Genomic DNA, 25,205 nt, shown 5'->3' with positions numbered 1-25,205 from the left:
GTGGTCGCTAATTTCGCAAAGATAAGTAGGAGTTATAAACTTTCCGGGTGATTAGTTAGTATAAGGTCCAAGTCGTTTGGCAATTCACATACGACGCATGTGGGTTCTTTTATGCCACTAAACACACCCACACTCCAAAGACGCCGACGATGAAACGGATTGCTTAGGCTTCGATTGCAGGGCTAAGCGCTTGCAAACACATGTCTGTGGCTGTGTGCTTGCCACTGAACACACACATGCTGCTAAATTTGGTAACTTCATTCACAATTAGTGTTTTGGCACAAGTTGGCGCAGCTCGACGGTTTGGTGCAAGATGGCATAATTGGCGCAGCACTTTCATTTCTGTCCATAAGCTTCTTTCTTTTTGGCTGCTCAGGCGGTGGTTCTTCAGGCTTTCGTTTGTGGTATGTTATTGAAGCTTGCTCTTCTTCTACCCATTCCCAGTATGCCTTGCAATATCCCTGCACAGCACAAGGCAGGTCCTTGATGAAAGGCAATTTGGTATCATCTCCATGGTAACACTTCATGCAAGCTTTTGTTTGATGCAGGCTCGATATGCTAGTTATGGTCAACAAGCTTTGATGATTAACTGCGTGTTCATTTTCATTCAACCCCTCTCACAATCAGCATTTCTGTGTGAGAGTGTCCGGTAGAGTGGGTCCGTGTGAGAGTGGGTCCGGCAGCATGGCAACAATGCGGTCCACTTTACGTTCAGCCTCTGCTTTTCTTGCGGGCGCTTGCATTGCTGCCACTATCCATCACCAAAAGTCCCGTGATCGGCTGCTCCCTTCATCAAACCAAGAATTGGCTCCCTACAGAACCCTTGGTTTTACCTGTCCCAGTGTTTGAATCACCGCCTCAGCTGGAAAGCAGAAGCAGCCGACAGCGCACCTGCCCTGCAGTGCCCCCACCGGAGCCAACACTGTTCCAGCTACCGCCCATGGAACCACCGGATCGACACAACCATCAGCTTTGTTCGATAAAAGGATTGCTACTTCCACCCACCCCTTCTCAGTGGGCCCGGCAGCACTGCAATGATGTAGTCACCTTACGTTCAACCTCTGCTTTTCTTGCAGGTAAATAACAAAGGTTCTTTATTTGCAAATCGCACTAGTTACGCTGCCCTTGTTATTCTGCTGGACCCATGCAGCTTCTTGTTCACTGTGAAGCAATGTATGTGCGTTTTGGCTAAGCTACTGCTACTCACCGGAGACATCGAAGAAAATCCAGGCCCTAGCCTTCATTCCGCTACTACGCAAACATCGAGGGACATCTTGTCAGCTCTCAACGAAATTCGTTCTGGGCAGACCTTTTTGCTAAATAAAATGAAATCGATTAGCACTAAGCTATCACAAAATGACAAGGTGTTTGAAAGTATTAAAAAAAGACTACACAAGATCGAAGAGGACTGTTCATGCATTGCTGCGATGAAAACAAAATTAGATGCCAGCCACAACCTTACAAAACGTAACGCCACTGATACTGCGAACCTGGCAGCACGAATAGATGACACTGAAGATAGGTCATGTCGTAGCAATCAGTGTTTTTTGGGTTGTCAGATTCCGAGCGTGAAATGTGGGATCAATCTGAAAGTCTCATTATTTGGCACTGCAGTTCAGACCTTAATCTTGAAATTCAGTCAAATGACATAAAGCACGCCAACCAGCTTGGAAAATTCGAACAAAGTAAAAACAGACCGATTATTGTGATGATCGCCAACTTCAAAGTAAAACAATGTGTTCTTTCCAATGCAAAAAGACTAGGAAGGTAAGGCTTCAGAATAATTGAAGATTACTCCCCCAACACCCGTATTGCCCACAGAAACCTCGTAGAATATGGCAAATCCCTAAGGCAAGCTTTTAAACTTCGCCACGACAAGCTGATTGTAGATAACTGGAGCTACGCATTTGACCACTCCAACAATACGGTCATCCGATCTGAAACATGGCTGCCTCACAATGCTTCCGGAAACATGTGCGACCCTTTCCCATTTCTTCACACCAACATCAGAAGCATTCTTCCAAAAAGTGTTTCACTTTAATACCTTGTCGAAACAACTGAATCTAAAGTAATTGTGTAAACTGAAACATGCCTAAATTCTTTCGCTGATGATTTTGAACTATTCCGCATTTTTCTGATTTTGATATTTTTCGGCGAGACCGAGACGGTAGGCGTGGCGGTGGTGCAATGCTGGTGACCCACCGTAGTGTTAGCTGTTCATTAATCGACATAGCTACACCAATCGAAGCCTTAGCTCTTGTTGGTAAAACTTCACATCCACCTGTCATATTCGGCGTATACTATCACACTCCTGATGCTGAACTTTCCTTCGTTGTTTTGCTACACGAATTACTCTGGTCAGTAATGTCCACATACAATGAAGCATCCGTCATTTTATATGGTGATTTCAACTTTCCCTCCATAAACTGGCTTGACTTTCTATCATCTACATCAAAGAATAATGAAGAATGTGAATTTTTGAACATGTTCCTCACATTTGGTTTTACAAGGCTAATCTTGGAACCATTGAGGCCTACAGATAAAAGCGCGCACATACTTGATCTTTTGCTGATGTCATATCTTGATATCTCGTCACTAACAATTTTACCTGGATTGAGCGATCATGAACGGTTCCATTCATTGCAAGCTATTACACCCTAAAAAAGAAAGAAAGTTATTAACACTGTACGATAAATGGGATTATGCCAGCATGATTAGAGACTTAGCTGAGTTTTGCGCTTGGTTCCTAGTTGATTTTCTGGGTAGATCAGTTGAAACAAACTGGCTATTGTTTAAAAACATGTGTAACCTAATTAATGAATACATACCAACCATTCGTGTTACAGAGCATGTATCCTCCCCTTGATTCAATAAAAACTTAAAATGTCTGAACAACAAAAAGAAGAGACAGTTACGAGCTGCCAAAAATTCAAACAATGCATGCACTTCGGCAAGATACAAGGCGACAGAGAAAACATTTCAGCACTTTACAGGGGAAGCTAAGCAACAATTTCTTTTATGACATTACCTACCATGTTGCGGAATAATCCAAAGCAATTCTGGAAAACAATTAAACCAGGCCACCATAAAAAATGTCATTATGCTACCATAACAATAACCCTCTTCCTGAAACGGAGGTCCCTAATGTACTCAACGACACTTTTTCTTCTGTATTTACCCTCAAACCCAGTGATGAACTGCCCAATTTTCCAGAATTTAGTTACCCTACTATGCCCGACATACTATTCAGCCCTCCTCATGATATCAGCAAACTAATTGACAATCTTAAGTTGTCATCTTCTGCAGGCATCGATGGTATAAACTCAAAGTATTAAAGAATACCAAACAATATCCAAGAGTTATCCCCTCTCATACTTTCCAACAGACCTTGTCATTAGGTGTGGTGGCACAGGACTGGAAGGTGAGCAAGATTATCCCAGTTCCAAAGAAAGGTACTACTTCATCACGTAACAGCTATCAACCCATTTCATTAACGAGTGTGCCCTCTAACTTAATGGAACACATCATTTATTCACACATAACCAAGTTTCTAACCTCTGTTGGCTTCTTTCACCCACAGCAGCATGGATTTAAAAAGGTCTATCCTGTGAGACCCAGCTTGCATTATTTATTCATGACATCGCTCAAGCATCGATCACAATATTCCCATAGATGCCCTATTCCTGGACTTTGAGAAAGCCTTTGACAAGGTGCCACACAAACGGCTATTCCTTAAGCTCTCTCGCCTAAATCGTAACCGCCCTGTCTTCGACTGGCTGTGCGACTTCCTCACAAACAGGAAACAGTTTGTCTGTACTAATGGGCATACTTCCTTGTTAGCACTCGTTATATCCGGTGTTCCTCAAGGCATCGTCCTCGGACCATTACTTTTTCTTATTTTCATCAATGACCTACCAACCAAAACCTCCTCCTGTATTCGCCGTTTCGTAGACAGTTGTGTCATCTACCGTGCTACCTAGAGTTTCCATGATAACATTTCCCTTCAAAATTATTTACAAATGGTTGAAAAGTTGTTTAAGAATTGGTTAATGTCTTTAAATGTCAAGAAAACTTCGCACATCTCCTTCTACCGTCGAGCTTCTAACGAAGCATATAAGTACATTGTTTTTGGCTTTAAATTATCTTCACCATCATCGTAAGTAAGTATCTGGGCCATCACAGTATCTCATGATCTCAACTGGTCCCATCATAGAGCAAGTATAACAAACGAAGTTAACTGCATCCTTGGCTATGTCAGGCATTACCTTAAGTTCACCCCTTCTCACGTAAAACATCTAACGTACCAAACATTTATTTGTCCCAAGCTGGAATACGCATGCGCAGTTTGGCACCCGCATCAGATTAGCTGACAAAAACCTCTCGAATCCATCCAAAACCACGCTATTAGGTTCGTCTTCTCAGATTATTCTAACTATTCTAGCGTTACTCAACTAAAACATAGAGTTAATCATCCCAGTCTTGAGTCATACAGAAAAATAGCACGCCTGTCCCTCTACCATAAGTTTTATCACGCATCTCTTGCTTGCTCGATTATCAAACCTGCTCATCGCATCTCGCTTTGCGAGTCATTCTAAAGCTGTATACCCACCTCTTCCACCTTGGATGCTCACTACTGCGCATCTAAACTCCTTTTTCATTCGAACAGCGAACGACTGGAATCATCTGCCCACCGACGCTGCACACCACTCCAATCCTAACCACTTCAAGACATTCATCAAAGACGTGTCACAAATGTTATACCCACCCCTCACGTAAAACCCCGCACAAGGGACATCTGAGGTATAAATAAATAAATAAATAAATAAATAAATAAATAAATAAATAAATAAATAAATAATAACAGCCCTCACAAGCTTTGAAGATTTGGATACCTGGGTTTGCCGGTGGTACGTTTGAGTGCGAACACACTTTCCCACTGCACTACAAAGCTTGTCGATGATTCCCAGTCACAGCCTTCACAAACAAGAGAGCTCCATTTATCTGTTAGAGCTGATACGTCATTGCGGTTAGTGACTTGCGGCAGGGCATTGGTAATGTATGGCAACGGCATTGTGCACAACCCTCCTTTAGCCTTTGTCATCCAATAATTCGAGGTCTTTCAGGCGTAAACCAGATACACTTGTATACGATTCCTGCCTGAGAAATTTACCAAGCAAATGCCGAACCAATGCCACCACCTCGTCATAAAAAATGTGCAAGAGAGGTTCTTTGGATAGAAACAGTGTTTGGAATACCTCAAAGATTTGGGCAGCACTTACCGAAAAGAAATCTAGCTCGTAGTGGGGTGTCGGCAAATGTTAAGGCCAAGCAGTTGTGTCTTAGGGACTAAGATGAACTTCGCTCAGCAGATTTCAAAAAGAACGCCTATGGAGCATCATAGTAGTCAACAACATGGTCCGCACTTGGCATCACTGTCAACCATCTGCTGTCTACGTCACAAACAAACTCAACTTGAGCCAATCCAAGACTTTGTTTCAACTGTGCCACATCTGCATGCCTTGTTGCATACTTGAAGTACTGGTAAATATCAGACACAAATGCTTCAATTTCAGAGTAAAATGAATCCAGCCCAGTGGCAAATGCATTGCAGACTTTGTGGAGGTTGCACTCCCCAATGTCAACCATGTTGGGGCTGACTCCTGCTTTTGATTTAAGCTTCAGAGCCTTCATAACGTTCGGCCCATCACTGAAAAGCAAATCATGCACTCCTTTGGAAGCTCATTAAGTGTGTCTTCAATGCAAAAAAAAAAAAAAAAACTGTGCTTCTGCTGTGGCAAGCCACAGATGAAATGATTTGAGGTGTTCAACAACTACACCTCGTGCAGTAGTGGAGCAGTACTGGACAAGCCTATCCATTTGCTGAACTCTGGCCTCAAGCACAGGTGTTTCATCAATGGTGACCCAGTAGAAAATGTCGGGAATGCAGGTCTCTCCAAGAACCTTGGCTTTAAAATACAGTCCCAGTGTATCAGAAATAATGTAGGGATTGTTTCTTGCGGCCACATTTGAAACCCTTCACAATTTCTGAATCAAGCAACTTATGGCGGTGCACATTTACTGCAACAGCTCCCCAGCTGCACGGCACAGAGTTTGCCACCACGGAAAGTTTGAAAAGCATTGCCACTTTGGTGACCTTGTTTAGCAAATGCCCTGATGCTGCATTCTTAGAAAAAAATCTATCGTGCTCTGAAGCAAAGCAAAGAGCTTTTCATGAGCATGCCTTCACTGTTGCGCTTTTCCCTCGTATTCTGAATGTGCTTCTGTGACCTTGCATGGCACATAACAGCTGTGCTACCGTGCTGCGAGCAATGCAGAGTAACATTGCACAGTGTGCACAAACTGTCAGTGTCTTTCAGTGCTGGCTGACACCATAGATAGATTAAGCCTCCATAAGTCTTCACTGCCATCCGTCTAGTTCAGCACCTCGATGCTGAATTTGGTGCACCGTTCTGAAACCAGAAAAAGGCAACTTTAGAAGGCCAGACCCCGTAACAACAAAATCTAATTTATTTCGTGCCTCTAGTTCTCGCTAAAATAAAACTAATTATGTACTGTTTGTAGTGATTGTTTGATTTCTTGGACCAAACAGGACCGCCGCATCGTGAAGGTCGTGACTGTAAACAAGACCTGAAGCATTTTTTGCCGAAGCGAAATATATTGGATTTCTAAGTGCCACTTGGCCACTCGGCTTGACACAACTTGGATCCAATAAATGTCAAGGCGTAATGTAGGATCTAACTTTAAAACTTAAAAAAAATTTTCCAGACGTCAAATCCTAGCTGCAAGCTGGAACCAAATGCTTTACAGCAGCGAGTACACCAACTGTCAACATATTGCACTGTGAATCAGCCAGCCATTAGTCGACGGAGATCAAGTTACAGATGACTAAAGAAAAACACTAACAAAAAGCTGCACGCCCATCTGCGACGTAGAAAACTCCCTAGGGCACTTTGAGAGAACTGCTAAAGACTCTTGCACATTGTTGCAAACTCCACAGCATTTTTGTTATACCAGAAATGTGCAGCATAGTCCCTCAAGAGTTATGCATCTACACACCGAAACAAAGCGCATCACATTGAGCATTAGCAGGTGCAAAGTATCACTGAACTTGCGCTAAAAAGATCGCTTGGCAGTGTACAATGCAACAAGCAGTGTATCCGATTAAAATCATTTTGCTTTCTTTGAGACTACGGCATATATAGGAAGCTTGCGCGACCTGATCACTCAGTGATCGTGTTCTCATGGTTTTCGGAATAGATCTATAAACAGAAAATGTTTTTTCCCCCCTTGTATACGACCAAGTCAGTGCTGTGCATAGTGCAACAGAAAAATGAGAAAATACTTTTGCTCATTTGAGAGCAGTCAGAGATCCAGCAAGTCATAAGAGTTGCTAAAAACCGCCAATTTCCACAACGCACAAATAATGCACGCTTTTTCTGTGAAGCGACTGCTGAAATGGATTGTATTGGCTGAGCCAAAATGCTCTGTTTTGCTGGGGGGAAGCCGCTGAAATGGATTGGATAAAACTGACCTTGTGGACAATGCTCTGCACTTGCCACTAAAGATGCACAACGCGCAACGTTTAGGGGTGCCTCCCAAAAGTCACATTTTGGTGCATGTGGGTGCAGGCAGGTGGTTTTGCGCATGATGGCGCAGCACTTCCGTCCCTGACTCAATTGACACATTTGAGACCTGGTAAACAATGCAGGTCGATCTATTCAAGCTGTCCCTGGGCATCGACAACCTCTAGTGGCAAAGAAAACTAATTATGGTGTAGAATGCAGTCTGTCCTCTGAGCTTTCAATGCGCTGACCTTATGAATGCTCTCCTAATTGCTTCAGCCATGATGATTGCATTTATCAAGGCATTTCTCAAAAAGCTGCTTTTAATCAAGATGCTCATGCCACCAGTTATCTTCCCTATCAGAAAGGATGATGTACTATTCACAAGCATTTCGAAAACAAACAGCGCTGAGAATGGGACTGAAAAGAAGGACACAAGACGGAGCGCCGACTATCACGCACTGTTTGCCCTTTCAGAAACATCAGGTGACCTTGAAGAACTGAGCGCTAAAGTGACAGCATTATATCAACTTCACAGCCTGAGTCCTCTCAGTAGTGTAATCTCCCTTTGTGTAATTGTCACATACTTGGCTATCACTAATAATGCTCTGAATTTCTGGCAGAACTGCAGTCCCTCTCTCTCATTTCTTTTTCTGTGAGTCCGACTATAAGCACTGCTGCACATAACTGCTGTTGATTCTCATTTTGAGTGAGTCCGGCTTGGCCTCATTGTGGTTACTGAGTGAATTATAGTGTTCCCCAACTATCATGCACCAGGACTTAAAAAAGAGCAGTTGCTTTAGCCGAAGAAAACCTAGCACATATTGTTTCCAGTACAGTGCTGTAGCCACCAGTAATTATTTCGTTGCTAAGATTTAGTTTGGCAATTGCAATTAATTATCTAACTCAAGTCTTTCTCGCCTCGTTTTCGAAGCCAGTTGTACTCTACATCTACAGTGACTTCATCAACAGCTTTAGCACAGCCATGGAGACAGCGAAGCAAGCAGCTAAAGGTAAGTCTGCCTTTGCAGAATTCCTCAAGGTTCCTGCAGCATGTTCTTGTGGATGCATGTTGAGTGTTTTGCTGCTCGTGGGTGCTCTGAATCGGATAATATCAAAGCCTGTGTGGGGCTGAAAGTGAGCGTTTGCATGTTGAACACTTTCACAAAAATATGGAGTTAGCAAAAGAATATGACGAAAACATATGAGGAAAACTTCCTCTATATGCATTTTAAATTGAATTGAATTGATATCATGGTGGGAAACTCAAATTCACCTCCCCCAGTACACTACATCTCCAGGCTTTAAGTGGCACCTGACACTGGCAAAAATACCGAGAGCAAGTGGGGCTATACTAATCCAGGTACAGCCAAATTAGGAAGACCCACTAAGCTTCATCAAGACACTCCCTCACCAGAACAGGAATTGGCCTCCCTGGTACAGTATTCGGCCACTCCTTCCCGAATGACTCATTTGATTAACCAATGACCCTCTGTCCCCAGCAGCTGCGGAGCACCTAACCAAGGGTGGTGGTCAGACCTGTAACGCAGCAGAGGGTGCTAAGGCTCTCTGGACCCAGACAGGCCGCCAATGGAAACTGACCCTTGCAACGTTTAACACCCAAACCCTCTCGAGTGAAGCTAGCCTAGCAGGCCTCTTTGAGAAAATATTAGGCATTGTTTGGTATATCATTGGCCTTAGTGAGGTTAGAAGAACTGGTGAGGCTTATACAGTGCTAATGGCCGCATCCTCTGCTATAGAAGACTACAAGATAAAAAGTTGTTCGGAGTAGGATTCCTCATCCATAAGGACATAGTGGGCAACATTGACGAATTCTACAGCATTAATGAGAGGGTAGAAGTAGCCGTAATAAAGCTGAATAGGAGGTATAGAACAAAAGAGTACAAACCAAACGCTCCAACCTCCAGTCATGATGATGAAGAAATAGAACATTTTTATGAAGATGTTGAATTAGCGACGCGAAAAGTGCAAATTCAGTATACTGCAGTAATGGGCGACTTCAATGCAAAAGTGGGGAAAAAGCAGGCTGGTGAACAGGCAATTAGCAACTACAGTGTAGATTTTAGGAACACTCGAGGAGAGATGCTACTAGAATACAGGGAAAGGAATAAGCTGTGAATAATGAACACCTTCTTCAGGAAGCGTAGCAACAGAAAGTGGACCTAGAAAAACCCTAATGATGAAACAAGAAATGAAATTGATTTCCTATTTTCTGCTGATCCCAGCATAGTGCAGGATGTAGAAGTGTTAGGTAGGGTAAAGTGCAGTGATCATAGGTTAGTGAGGGATAGGATTCACCTCAATTTCAAGAGAGAAAAATTAATATTGGTCAAGAAGAAACAGGCTAACCTAGACGTTGTAAGAGCAAAAGCGGACCAATACAGGTGGGCACTTGCAAACAAATATGCAGCCTTAGACCGGAGAGATGAAGATGACATGGAGGCAATGTATAAAACCATAAATAGGCTGGCTTCAGAAGCAGCAATTGAAGTGGGAGGTAAGGCACCAAGGCAACCAGTAGGTAAGCTCTCCCAAGTAACAAAGGAACTAATACAGAATTGACAAAGAATTCGAAATTATAATGTGAGAAAGACTGAGGAAGCAGTAAAAAATCAATGGAACCTGAAATCAGTGAGAAGTAAACTTGGCATTGGACAAACTGAGATGTATGCACTGAAAGATAAGCAGGGTAGTATCATCAGCAATCTGGAAGATATAGTAAAAGCAGCGGAATAATTCTATACTGACCTGTACAGTACCCAAAGCAGCCACGATACCTCCACTCGAAGAAGTAATGAACAAGTTACAGAGGCTCCTTCTATAATTTGCAATGAAGTTAGAAAGGCCTTGTAAGACATGAAATGGGGAAAAGTGGCAGGAGAAGATGGACTACCAGTTGATTTAATCAAAGATGGGGGAGACATAATGCTTGAAAAACTAGCGGCCCTCTAACGAACTGTCTATCGACATCAAGGGTCCCAGAGAACTGGAAGAATGCAAACATTATACTAATCCACAAAAAGGAAGACATTAAAGAATTGAAAAATTATAGGCCCATTAGCTTACTTCCAGTATTATATAAAATATTCACCAAGATAATCTCCAGTAGAATAAGGGTAACACTGGACTTTAGTCAACCAAGGGAACAGGCAGGTTTCAGGAAGGGATACTCTACAATGGATCGCATCCATGTCATCAATCAGGTAATCAAGAAATCTGCAGAGTACAATGAGCCTCTCTATATGGCTTTCGTAGATTATGAAACGGCATTTGATTCAGTAGAGATCTGGCATTATGTAATCAAGGAGTACAGGACGCTTACGTAAATATCTTAGAAAGTATCTACAGAAATTCCACAGCTACCCTAATTCTCCACAAGAAAAGCAGGAAGATACCTATGAAGAAAGGGTGTCAGACAAAGAGACACAATCTCTCCAATGCTATTCACTGCGTGCTTGGAAGAAGTATTCAAGCCACCAAACTGGGAAAGCTTAGGAGTAAGGATCAATGGCAAATATCTCAGCAACCTTCAATTTACAAATCATGGCATTGTCCTCTTTAGCAACATTGTAGAAGAGTTACAACAAATGGTTGAGGACCTTCATCGAGAGAGTATAAGAGTGGTGTTGAAGATTAATATGCAGAAGACAAATATATTAATCAATAGCCTGGCAAGGGAACAAGATTTCAAGATTGCTAGTCAGCCTCTAGAGTCTGTAAAGGAGTATGTTTACCTAGATCAATTGCTCACAGGGGGCCCTGATCCTGAGAAGGAACTTTACAGAAGAATAAAAATGCGTTGGAGTGCATAGGGCAGATATTGTCAAATACTGAGTGGAAGCATACCACTATCATTGAAGAGAAAAGTGTACAATCAATGCATTCTATTGGTGCTAACATATGGAGCAGAAACTTGCAGACTGACAAAGAAGCTCAAAAACACGTTAAGGACCGCGCAAAGAGCAATGGAACCAAGAATGTTAGGCGTAACGTTAAGAAACAGGAAGAGAGTGGTGTAGATCAGAGGGCAAACAGTGATAGCTGATATTCTAATTGACATTAAGAGAAAGAAATGGAACTGGGCAGGTCATTTAATGCGTAGGTTAGATAACCGGTGGGCCATTAGGGTTACAGAATGGGTGCCAAGAGAGAGGAAGCGCAATCGAGGACGGCAGAAGACTAGGTGGGGTGATGAAATTAAGAAATTCGCAGGTGCCAGCTGGAATCGGTTGGCACAGGATAAGGGTAATTGGATATAGCAGGGAGAGGCCTTATTCCTGCAGTGGACATAAAGTAGGCTGATGATGATCTAACTCGAGAGGTACTGTCCTAATTTTCGAAGTGCCAACAGGCATTTGTAGGTACCTGAAATGACATCTAACTGCAGTGTTTTCAGCTACGTACTGACTGCGTAGAATTTTTTCCGACTGGCATAGAAATCTTACGAAGTATGAAAAATAACATGTGAGTGCGCTCCCACCCATATCATAAAGCAGCGCCTTCAAATGAGCTGATTGAAAGCAACTGCATTGCCTGTCACAAACTCGAAGTAACAGCACATCACCTTGATAAGGTACGGAAGGAGTGCCAACAGCAGGTCTCGCGGCTTCGCAGCTATTCCATCCTCTCATTTCTACATGACACTCATGATCCATCTCTGAAGGCCAACTGACTACAGTAATAACAAAAGCCCTTTGATAACGCAGCCAAAGTGCCACTCTGACTACACACGAAACGTGAAAGGCGATGTAATAGGCACAGAATGTTTCAAAACCCCGGCTCTGCTCGCACTGCATCGAAAGCGGTGCGAGCAGACTTACATTTGTTTTAACATTGTCGCAAAAATTAAAGCCTCCGGGCCTTTAAGGTGAAAATAAATGAAATGAAATGAAATGAAAGAGCGCGTGCCAAGTTATATCTTGCATTAGAAACTTGCTTCGGACCAAAGCCGAATTAAAGTGACCGTTTTATTTTTCATGATAGTGTATATGAGCTGCAAAAACAGGTTTGCGTCAAAAGATAAAAGCGAAATAAACAGACCGTAAAGCGACCGACGTGTAGAGAAAAGGCAAAACCAATGCGTTCAAGAAACCCACTTCTAAATATGCCAAATTGGCAATCAGGATGTCTGCACAAAAAAAAAAAAAAAGAACCATCAGGTTTCAGTGTGCCCTTATTATCTATGAATTCATAAGCTGCGTTGAACACCAGCTGCTGCCTAAAGGATGTGTTCGAATAGGTCTTTATTTGCATCTATGCAGTACTGTATCTGCTTTATCACAACTTCAGCGGCTTTCTTGATGACTGACACCAGAATTCTATGGCCGACATCTGTTATCCTTGCCTTGAACTAATCTGACATCCATCTCGATCATGTAAGCATGATCTTTCACATAACCCGAAAGAAAGAAATAAAGTGGAGGGAGATCAGATGACCTAGCCGGCCAATTTACAGGTTCAGCAAAATCTTAAACTGCGCAAAGGCGGGACATGAACAGAAACATAGATGCACACACTAAGCGCTCAGTGTGTGTGTCTATGTTTCTGTTCATGTCCCGTCTTCGTGCAGTTTAAAATTTTGCTGAATCTATAAACCGACTAGCCCAACAACTACCTTACTTTAATTTACAGGCCTGTGCCTTCCAATCTACTGTGCACGAAAAGTCGCATCCAGCTCGTTTCGTGATCGGCTGCTGCTGTGTGCAGGTGCCCCATCTTGCTGATGCCACAGAAGTGGAAGGCGTGACAGCAGGACTTCACTGAGAAACTCATCCACCACTCTTTCAAGGATTTCGTTCATGCAAAGCTGTCCATTCTGTGTATGATCGAAGAAGGTGGGACCCATTATAGCATCAGTGTAATTTCTGAACCACACATTGAGCGACCACTGGTTCTGGTGCCGATTGCGTGGGGGTTGAATCCACGCAATCCAATCCAGTGGGGATTGAAGTCTGTCTAATAGTATACATTAGACAAATTTACCTAGGCGCTTCTGTGAAAATTGGCTTCATCTGTGCACATGAGTATGCTCAAAAAGTCTGGTGACTCATCAGCTTTTGTGAGGACCCAATTAGAGAAATCTAGACGATTCTACAAATCAATATCTTCCAAGCATTGGTGCTGGTTAAGGTGGTACGAGTGAAAGGCCATCATTTAAAATCCTCCAAACTGATGACTTGGAAACTGGTGCCTGGGCGGCCATGTCCCACACATGGGCTGCAAATGCTAGAACATGCGTACGTAGGCTAGAACTCAAAGATGGAGTCCTCCGCCACTGTTTCTTGAAGCTGCCGGTTTGTCTCAGTTTTCATAATTTCTGATGATACTCGATGCGTTTCGTCTACTGCCACACTTCCATGACTGACATGTATTTCCGGCTTTCCTCTTGTTGCCAATTGCAGATCCCAAGGCAAGGATACTGTTTACCTTCTGCTCATTAGAGAAAGACATGGTGATTGGGATGAAACAAAACGCACCTTTAAACCTTTGCACTGAAGTTGTCAATTTGCTTTTGTGGCGATAGGTTTCGGGGAAAAAAAAACATCTGTGCACTTTATCTACGCTAAGACAACAGCTATCACAGCTTGTTTCCAACTAACACCAAACGCGATGTGTTACTTCAGCCAGGGCATAGCGAATAAGGCCCTAGCTTGATCACAATGATTTTCTTTATTTCCTTTATTTCATTCTGAATAACTCAGAGGGAGCCTGTTCAAGCATGCTGCTTTATGACCCCGGTGGGAGTGCAGTCACATGGTATCTCCATATTTCGCTGGGTTTATTTATCAGTCAGAAAAAAAAATTGTATGCAATTAGTGTGTCGCTGAAAACACCGCAGTTAGATGTCCCTTGGTTGTGCCTACATATGCCTCATTGACACTTTGATAATTAGGATAGTATGTCTCGAGTTAGATAATTATTTACAATTACCTAATTAAATGTCAGTTACGAAATAATTACTGCCAGCTACTCTACTGTACTGTAAAAAATATGCACAAGGTTTTCTTCAAGTAACGCCTTGCTCTTTTTATAAATTTTGGTGCATGATAGTTAATTGGGACACCCTGTATATATTTATGACTTTTACATGCTAGTGATTATGTTTCCATCCTTAATAAATGTTGTAAATGATTAGAAGTGTTATTTTTTACTCATGAGTCGTTAGCACTGCTTACTGGAAAGTAAAGCAATACTGAGACACAACATTTACATGCATTTCCCATGCCTTTGATAAAAGACTCTGCTGTAGGGGTCAGTGAAGTCTACAGATTTTTTTCATGGTCAAAAAAGCACGCAAAGCAATTTGAAGCGTGGTGAACGCACAGCAACATATTCATTCCTAGGCATAGGCTATCCAAACCTTTCGAAATAATTTTTAATTGGCTACCTCCATCTCCTTCAAAAATATCATAAAATTTGTAGTGCGTGTATATTTAAACATATTGTGTATGTGCATGGTGTTTACAGTGGAAATTTAAAACAATCTTGAAGTGAGAAAATACAGATGAGGCAGCCGCCGCTAGTGTTTCTAATGCGCGTGTCCTCCTATTATCAGGATTTGCAGAAATAAAGCAAAAGTATTAATTAAAAGCCGTGCACGTTGGCGGCAACAATGATGCAGTAAGATATTAGCTCCAGTAAAATTTCAAGTGAGAAGGTCGAGGAAAATCAGAAGAAACCTCGAATGATGTGGATGACAAAGTTGTAGGGGTGGGGGGGGGAGGGCTTCGGCATCGCTCGGGAAGGGGCTCAGCCCTTCCTGGAAAACGTCGGAGGAAGCTCGGGCCCCGGAGACCCCCCCCTCACCCTTAGTGGGCACCTATGTACCAACTAACTAACCAACATGCACTGTTGCTCACTGGTGCTGTGTGCAGCATACTCATCAGTGACCATACCAATGACAAATCATCAAGTCACGTTTACAAAAATCTAGACATTGACACATGTACCTGTTTATCTTTATCAGGTGACCACGTTTCACCGCCTCACAAATGTTATCGCACAGCGTAGGACGCACCTGCATGTATCGGAAGTTTCTGGAAAGTTATCGATGGTTCTATCCACTGTCTGTTGTCACCGAAGCTTGTGCAATCTGAGTGCATGTATGCGCAACGCGAATGGTGTAGAGCTTTGTGGAAGACATGCAGGTAGCAGCGATTACTTTGGAACATTCGACAACTGATGTGTAAAAGCCGACGCGCTTGAGCCACTGATCAGATTTCCGCCGCTTGCCGACTGCGTTCACCACTATCTTTGTGCTTTAAGTGGAACTTGCTTTTGAGGGCACAAGTTCGCCTAATAAAGATTTAGTTTTGCCATTTACAGTTTTGCTACTGTGTTCGTCAAAGCCACTACCACGTGACAATATGTTAAGTTTTTCTGAGTGAAAGGCTAGGCCATGCCCCTCAAGTAACCGAGCATCGCAATAGATATGAGTTACGTTACACTAAGGTTAGGGCACACAAATACCAGAAAGATCTGACAGTTCTTGCTATTTTAATGGGTATTTGCATTAACATACTCTATGTACAGCTCCGTATTTTTTAAATACTGCATAGTAGTTTGATCTAGATGAACTGCAATAAATGTTGCCCCGCCTAATGCATGTTGTTAGATAATTTCACAGTTTTAAATTAAGAAAGGAATTGCAGCAGGTCCAATGAGTTGGAACCTATGTAGAGCGAAGCTTTGTGGGAGTGAATAAAGAGTTAAAACACGAATGCACACATGCACACACATCCACGGGTACACACAAATTATACCGAGGCTTTTGTTAAAGGGCCCCTCACCAGGTCTGGCCATCTTGAGTTGACAAGCGAAGAGCATACAACGTGCGATAGCAATAATGTCTGCAATGTATTACATCGCTACGTGCCGCGGAAATTTCAAACCGAACGCCGTTTTCCCTTCTCCTCGTGGCCGATGCCCTCCAAGTCAGAGAATGACGTACTCATGTGCCTGCACCTACGTACTGGTGTCCGCAGTGTAACATCACTCGTGGTGACATGTGACACGTGACGAGAATTATTCAAGACAACATCTGTTATCTGTGCGATCTGTTGCTTGAATTGACAAATTAAAGTTTAGAGAAATAATAAAACACACAAACACAATGTCTGCGAGTTTTTTGTTTTACTTCGCACCAAAGCAAGAGAAATGTACTTTCGCTTCGTCTGCTTGTTCTACACGTCATGCAGTCATGTGCGCAGGTACCGAAACTATGCCATTTTCTACCGTGTTCCAGCGCGTGAAGATGCTCTGCGATCCGCTTGTTCTACCTCAGTATTCACGTAGCACTGAATTATGCAGGTAGTCATGTTTCCTTGTGCACAATGCACAAAATCGTGCACTGCACATAGGAGACAACAGCTTGCGCGAGACGCCGTCAGCGGAAGTGCGTAGCACCGACAAAAAAAGAAAAAAAAAGGAAAGCGGGGAGAAAAATTAAGGCGTATGCCTTCACTGTGCCGTATGCATCACGCAATCCTCGAGGTCTGGTATGGAAGAACGCAGGGAAGGAATTTTGCTTGCGGAGGCTAGACGGGGCGAGTGGAGAGAGCGTGTTGCTTGGCAGTGGAGCTCGCCTGCTGAAACCATGGGTTCACAGCACTGAAATATTTCTAATTCGGTGATTAATGAGCCGATTTGAAAAACTTTTGCAGCAGAACACTCCCTAGAGGACACGTAACAACTTCCAGTGTATAACCAAAATTTGCTGTGGGGCCTGGTGAGGGGCCCTTCAAGTAGAGTTGCTGACTACTAGCAAGTACAATGGACGCATTGAACGCATCATGGTTTCAGAGGCAGCATACGTATGTAGGGCATTTTGAATCCATTCTATCTGCAAGAAGTGTTTACTTTCTTATTACTGTGCAGTCACGGATGCGGTGAGCTTTCTAGTTCCTTCCTTTTCCTTGCCCCACACGGCAGCTGCTGGCGTGGAAGCGAACGCCATCTGATGGTGCTGCAAGGAGCCCATCAACGCGCGTGCTCCACTGCGATTGGTTGGCCCATTCAACAAGGAAACAGCCAGGCCATAGCGCCCATGGTCATGAAACTCAGCGAAGTTTGCAAAGAAAAGCTTTGCTTTTAAACCTCCAGGAGACTACTGAAGGTAAAATATACGAATATTGTAAAGCACATGCAGCAAATAGTAGGTAATATGTATTTTTTAAATCAAGGAATAATGGCAAAACTGGAATAAACGAAAATTCGGTTTAAGGCAAGCAGCTGACTAATTATTACCACAGGGCAAGTAAAGGTGGATGCACAAACCCAGTGCTTTGTTGAAGTTGCTTCCTAGGCTACTGAAGACCTCAAAGCTGGTCTCACTCGAAGCCAGGCTAACTTCCCAGAACTTAAAGTTGTGCAGTCTGGGAGGTGGGTTCGTCCTGTGCAACTGCCATAAGTGCATCCATCTTGGAAAGACTTATTAAAATCAGGAAGAAAGAGATGCCGAGAAAAGTGCTGTTTGCAAGAAGAAGGGAGCATTCACTGCTGTTTTCCTGTTCGTCACAAAAGAGAAAGAGAGAGAGAGAGATAAGAAAAAGCAAAATTGGAGGACGCTTAAGCTTCGCCTTTAAAAGTGGAACGCGACAGCGTTCCCATCGACCCGCCAAGGGGTGTTAGACAATGCGCTACGGCGCAGCGATCACTTACGAGGCGCCCGGCATCAGACTTTGCCCCCACAAATCATGCGGTGAGCGTCAAGCAATGCAGCGTTCGGCGTGGCAACAAAACGTGCGCCTGAGCAAGCAGAACGAATCAAAGAACTCGGTGTCTTGGAACGTCGTGATCGGCATGGACAACTGGGCGGCGACGCGCCTCGCACCGGTCCCCGCACAGCCCCAATGTGCGCGTGGCGCGCCACCTGTCGGTGCAGCGCCGTACATTGCAAGGAGGGGTTCTTCTGTGTCTGCCGCAAGATGGCTCTGTGTGTGCGGAAAGCGCAGAAGAAATGTAGCGGAAACGTACTTCGCTATGCGTTTAACTGTGACTTCTGTAATTTACATGCTCATAATTACTGATATACACAGCAGTATAACTTTCTACGGCACGTTTGTAAGTCAACACTGCATTCACTAGAGGTGTTTTTGTCCCACTTTGAAAGATCGAACTCATGGCTGAGTGGTAGCGTCTCCACCTCACACTCCGGAGACCCTGGTTCGATTCCCACCCAGCCCATCTTGCAAGTTGTTTTTATTTATGAATTGCCTTCCGGGATTTTTCACTCATGGCCAACGCCGCCGACACCGGCTTTTCTGCGACACAAGCTCCTTAACGCTGTCGCATTAAAAACCATCTTGCTGTGACCAAGGCATAGGTGGGTTCTTTTGGAAAATACAGGAGTCACTATTTGTGAAAGCACACAGATTGACATCTCATCCATGCCATGGGCAGCTCAACTCTGTCACCCTCTGATGATCTTCAACCAATCAATCAATCAAATCTTTATTTCCATGACAGCTGGGGGTCCCTTAGGCGAAAAGCGGCAGTAACACCACTTGAAAATACCTAAAGGCCCACGTACATGACAGCGGTATTACGATTCGTACGTTCAAAAACAAATTTACAATAATCAAGTAAAAAATGCAGTTTCAGAAAAATTAAGAAGAGGTTGTGCAAATACAACAACAGAACAATAGAACAAATAAGGTCAATATGTAAGTACACTCCAGAACGGTTGTACATTATAGTTAAAATATTCAATGTTCACATGAACACATAACATAAAATGACGAAAATAAACGTGTTACAAAGAGTAATGAAACATACTTGATCATGTGCGGGCAGTATAAAAGACATTAGACAACAGTTAGAAAGAATTCACGCATTTCTTTTTTTGTAAACGTAGAAAAGTTGGCGTCTTTCTCTACATATTTATGAAGTAGGGACGGCAGTGTGAATCTAAGAGACTGCAAAAAATAGGTCGTGCGGGAACAAGGAACAAGCCACTTGTCGACGCTGTGGGTGTGTGAATCAGTGTAATGCATGCTTATATTGGATAAATCTTTAATAAACCCTTTGAATTGTTCCTTTGGGAAGAAATAAGCATACATTAAGCAAAAATCGAACATGCGTTTCACACTGAATATCTTATAGCGGGTAAACAATGTAACTGCAGAACTATTGCGCGGTAAGTTTGAAGTATACCGAAGTGCTCTTTTCTGCAATAGGTGAATTGTATTTATGTTACTAAGGGTTGTGGTGCCCTAGACTAACAGGCAGTAATTTATACGGGAAGAAAACAGAGCATGATAAATCTGAAGTTTAGCTTTTTCTGGAAGAAAGTGCCTACATCGTGACAGAACACCAGCAGCACACGATAACGATTTAGTCAGTGATTCAATATGACACGTCCATGTCATATGAGCAGAAAAAGTAATGCCCAGAACTTTACGTTTCTCCACTATTTCGACAGGTATTCCCTCAAGCATTAATGATTGGTTCACGTTGACTTCAGTGCCTCGGTATCTGAAAAAGACAGCTTTTGTTTTTTTCACATTTATTTGTAGGCCATTAGCAGTGGACCATTGCCGCACATCTGAAAGTACACTTTCAGTTCTGGTAACAATTTCAGTTGGATTTTGTCCAGAAACAAAAATACTAGTGTCATCCGCATAGAGCTGGAATGAGACGTCATCGTTTATCTAAACAATATCATTTATGTAGATATTGAAGAGCATTGGTCCTAAAATGCTTCCTTGAGGCACGCCACAAAAAATGGTTTTAGAAGATGAAAAACAGTTAGCAGTTGAGACGCATTGTTTTCTCTCAGACAGATACGAACTAAACAATGAATTAGCTACACCACGTGCGCCCATAAGCACTTTATTTCCCGAGTAAAATGTAATGGTTTAGGGTATCGAAGGCTTTGCTTTAGTGAATGAAAACAGCCAGCGTAAGCTTTTTTTCTTCGATGTTACTAATTATCAGTTCTTTTTGAGCTAACAGTGCAGTCTGTGTAGATATACCAAGTTGAAAACCCTGCTGATACTCCGAAAGTATATTGTGTTTGTTAAAGAAGCTATTTACGTGGTAGAATATTAACTTCTGTAATCCCTTGGAGAATACGCGAATTATAGAAATTGGTTAGTAATTATAAGCATCATTATTATCTCCACTTTTAAATATAGCAGAAACTTTTGAGATTTTCATGAGATTTGGGAAACAGCCAGACTGAACGACTAGATTAAACACGGAGGCTGGACAAGGAGCAAGGAGGTCAATTTCGTGCTTAATCGCCTCTACCTGAAATCCATCGACATTGACAGCTTTACTATTTTTTAGAGAAAGAAATGTGCATACTATTTCTGCTTCATCTGTAGGTGCGAGAAAAATTGTGTTAGTATTATGGTAAGTAATGCCAGTATGAGCAATGCTTCCCAGTGGTTGCACCGCATTAGCAAAGTGCTCACTGAAGTGCTCGGCTAAATGAACACCGGGAAGTTTGTTCCTGCTAATGCTTATTTCTGTTGAAGTATTCTGACCCGCTTTGCAGCTCAGTACCTGATTGATGGCTTTCCAAACTTCGTATGGGCGCCGTCGACAGATGTCAGAAAACATGTGGTTATAGTAGGAGGCCTTTGGCCTTTTTTAGTGCGGCAGTTAGTTTGTTTCTGTAACTTTTAAAGGCCTCAAATTCCTTAATATCGCGTGTGCGCAAAAACTTCTTAAAAAGGCTACTTTTTTTCTTGATCATTTTGATATGCTCGCGCCCTACCCAAGGCTTTCTTCTTTTTCTGTTAGCTTTGGTGCTTACGTAAGGAAAAGATGTGTTGTAATGACTAGTGAATATAGATAAGAAATCACGATAGTTCTCATTTGGGTCTAGCTTATCGTAAACAGAAGACCAATCTTCCCTCAGCATACACATGCGGAATGAGGTCATATTTTTGCTAGACATACATCTATGTTTAACGATATCATGGCAAGTTATTTCAGGTTCAGCAGTTTTAGGAAAAGCAATAAAGACAGGACAGTGGTCACTTACGCCAACGCATACCATGCCAGCTGCGCTTACATCAGTGTCTGTGCTGATAATAAACAAGTCTAGTATGGACTGGCAAGTTGTCGTTACGCGTGTTGACATAATAATGACGTTATTGTAGCCACAAGCGTAAAGTTTGTTAAGGAATATCCTTGAGAAGGTTTATGTTAAAGTTGCCACCTATTAGAGTGTTATACTGATGAAATGTTGAGTATTGTAAAGTTTCTTCAATAAATTCCAGGAATATGGTCATATCACCAGATGGTGGGCGGTAAAACGCCACGTACATGTTGACATTGCTCTTTATGCAAAGCACTTCACAGTCAGCTGTAATGCACATAAATTCCGGGATTATGTCGCAGAGGCATGCGTTTTTTTACGTGCATTGCCACTCCGCCACCACGGCGGCTACTTCGATTGATAAAATAGTGATTGTAGTCAATCATATTTAACATGTCGCTTCCTTCATGATGCCATGTTTCATTCAACATTATCACATCGAACAGGAAGTTGAATTCATTAAGGAATGTGCTTAACTCATTGAGCTTAGTGGCGGCGGAAAGTACATTGAGGTGAATGGCAGTGAAAATGCCCTGAGACTGCGCCGGAAGTTTAAGTTCACATGGCAGACAAAACTCTTGATACAGCATCGCATGTACAAGAAAACGTAACACAGATTATAAGCACCGAAGCTAGATTTTGTGCACAACACTGGCTTTCTTTTCACATAAAGCTCTTTTGTTTAACAGGTGTGCATAAGCACAGTGCACACTGTGCACGTCAGCTATATAAAAAAAGCAATTTTGATTCTCTACATAAAAAGCAGACCCACAAACTGCAGAGTGCCGATTACAGCTAAATAAATAAAAAAAAGTTTGTACACACCACTGTTGATGAGTCTAATGCATTGCCGTCCTTCTTGTAATGAGTGGTCAGCTAGAGCACTTACTTGCACATTTTCAGACAATGTCTGCAACACTGATGATGCAAATCAGGCATTTTATCATACTGAAGTGCATTAACTATATTTTCTGTACATGTTTTGGAGTGATGGTCTAGTTTCCACAATTAGATCTAGACACTTAGTTGTGTTTCAATTTTGCCTCAACTGGAATGTGTCAATGATATTACTGTGCAGGCATACGTTTTCATGGCTACGCACTTTCATTGTGCACAATTCTGAGGCTTATAATGACTGTACCCACCAGACATTATGAACACATAACTGCGACAAGATACCTTGACTTTGACAGCGGCAAACTTGAGTTCAATGTAGACATCAGATCTGTTGAAACTGCTGTAATCATGACAACATTATTACATAGAAAAAATACTGAATGCATGTTTGTGTGCACCACGAAGTACTACCACACAGTAAAGGTGTGCTCCTGGTAAACTGGCCGGGACAACACAGTAATTAACTTGCACTGCAAATGATGCGAAGTTAATGATACCTCCATGACATGCATGTAGCTACATACAAGCTACATTAACATGCGACTATTTCAACAGGAGTCAGCAACACACAGATGGTCCACGGCTTCTCACGAGCTTAGTCGCTGGCTTAATTGTGGCAAATTAAATGTCATGTCTCACAATTAGTAATGGGCTTAAAAAATAAAGAGGATGCAACTGTATATTTAAGGAATCGTTGCAATTCTAATTGGGGGAAAGAAAAGAAAACAATCATTGTTTTGCTTTCGCAACATTGTGAACTGGCACCACCAGTTTGCCACTGGAGGGCACTCTGGCTACATTTCTCCAGACTAATTCTGATTGTTACAGCACACATACATATTGTGCATGTTCATGTACATATGGTACAGCGCTAGAAAGTAATCATTGCCGGTAACCATGAGTAGATGTACTTCATGCTGCCAGGCAGCTGATAACTTGACTGTAGGGCAAAGCTGATTCTGCTGAATCGCCACTCAGAGAGTCACACTCTGAACTGTTCGGCATCCCTCCTTCGTGTGCTAATCCCTTCTCCACTTAAGGGTGAAATGAACCACTGCACCAGAACACTTCAACCCCACGATCTGGCAACAATTCATGCAGCCCAACCAGGAAATAGTACTTCCCAACTGCCGGGGATGAAAAAGTTCCAGTGTTAAAAAAATATTGGCATTAAGGCTCCAAATTTCACTGTGAAAGCATTGACTTGGAAGCAAAGCCTCTGGCCAAACCTTTACAACTGATATCTCCTTTGAAACGGGGCTGTGAAAAATAATCACCTGGTCTGCTTGAGTTACTGAGGTACGCTATACATGCTTTTCAGTCTAGCATTTTTGTACACATTCCTTTAATCATTTTCCTCTTTCTGTCTATGTCTTCTCGTCTACCTTGTGCTCCTACATATGCCTGTAAAAGATCAGGTCGTTTCAATCCCTGCCCTGCTTCTTCTCCACCAATATTATAAACGTATCTTGCTTATCTCGACTGCTGACCGGTGGATGCTTCCATCCACTTTAAATCGAAGCTCCTCTGGAAGTTGCACGTTACCCATGGGTTTCACTGGGTGAATCCCTTCATATTACATTAGGATGTGCTGTGTGCTTTCGGGATTTTTGCTGCAGCACACACATGCCTCATCTAGTTGCGAATATTTGCTCCGGTGTGTTTTTGTCCTTAGGCAACCAGCTCGAACCTCAATAGTAAGGCACTTCCCTTCGTGTTATTGTACAGACTTTCCCTCCTAATTTATTTCTTTTCATTCTTGTAAATCTATATTGTTTTTGTTTCCATTCTTTGCATCAACATGACAACGTGCTGCCAGCGCCGACAGCTCGGACAAAGATCTGTTTGTAAACAATGTTGACCTCTCTGTCACACGTAACGTAGCACGTACGGCTAAGACTGCCCTTCTCATTCAGCTTTGGAAAACATACGGTGGCTCCATCACACCGTTCATTCAAAACATCTGCAATCTGATACCAGCCGTCAAGTTGTGCTTCTGCGAACTGTCTGCTTTTTCAATGCTACTGGTGCCGCTGCGGTCGAGACGCCAAGGCTCCAGATCTTACCGCTCTAGCTCGCTGAATCGATTATAAGGGAGGCATCTACGCCAGAAGGCACATCCGACGGCTTACCGGTCATGTGGATGATTTTGACTGCTTCATAGATTCTGTCCTTGTGGCACGATCGAACGTAGTAGGTCCTGGCCCGATTGAAGTCATTCGTGTCCTCCGGACCAAAAGACTCCGTAGGAGAGCAGCGAACACGCGTGTGTTCGACTACGATGGCCTTGAGGGAATGTTCGTACTCGACATAGATGAACATGGTATATTATTGTCAACGAACACCGACAATGCGTCGTTCTGCGAAAACAAAGCTACCCGCCAATACAGCAACGTGCACGTGACTGACATATTTAGCATGGTGGCCAGATCCAGCCGGTAAATGGCCAATTTTTCTGGCTACTCCTAGTAGTAGTGTAGAATCGCTCCAGTATCTTTGTACAGTGTGTGTTGGTGCACCTGTATCTGTAGCAATCACGAATGCGAGAAATACAAAATGGGAAGAAAAGTTCAGCGACTATAAGACTTATAAGACTTGTTGTTATAAGACTTATAAATTTGCTCATGGCCTCCGAGATATCAGGAAGACCCTTG

The 25,205-nt window shown here is 42.7% G+C and overlaps 1 protein-coding gene across 1 annotated transcript in view; it reads right to left on the bottom strand.

The window, feature by feature from the left end:
* Window positions 1-24,943, bottom strand: part of LOC142571206 (uncharacterized) — a 130,403-nt gene extending 105,460 nt beyond the window's left edge. Inside the window, exon 1 of the mRNA XM_075679477.1 lies at window positions 24,684-24,943. Within this exon, the coding sequence (XP_075535592.1) occupies window positions 24,684-24,873 (190 nt within the window). The 5' untranslated portion in view covers window positions 24,874-24,943. The remainder of the gene's footprint in view (window positions 1-24,683) is intronic.
* Between the last annotated feature and the right edge of the window lie 262 nt (window positions 24,944-25,205).

The sequence above is a fragment of the Dermacentor variabilis genome, chromosome 2, assembly GCF_050947875.1.
Source record: "Dermacentor variabilis isolate Ectoservices chromosome 2, ASM5094787v1, whole genome shotgun sequence".
Classification (NCBI taxonomy): domain Eukaryota; kingdom Metazoa; phylum Arthropoda; class Arachnida; order Ixodida; family Ixodidae; genus Dermacentor; species Dermacentor variabilis.
The sequence above is the reverse complement of the archived record's forward strand: the minus strand, read 5'-3'. Positions and strand labels throughout refer to the sequence as shown.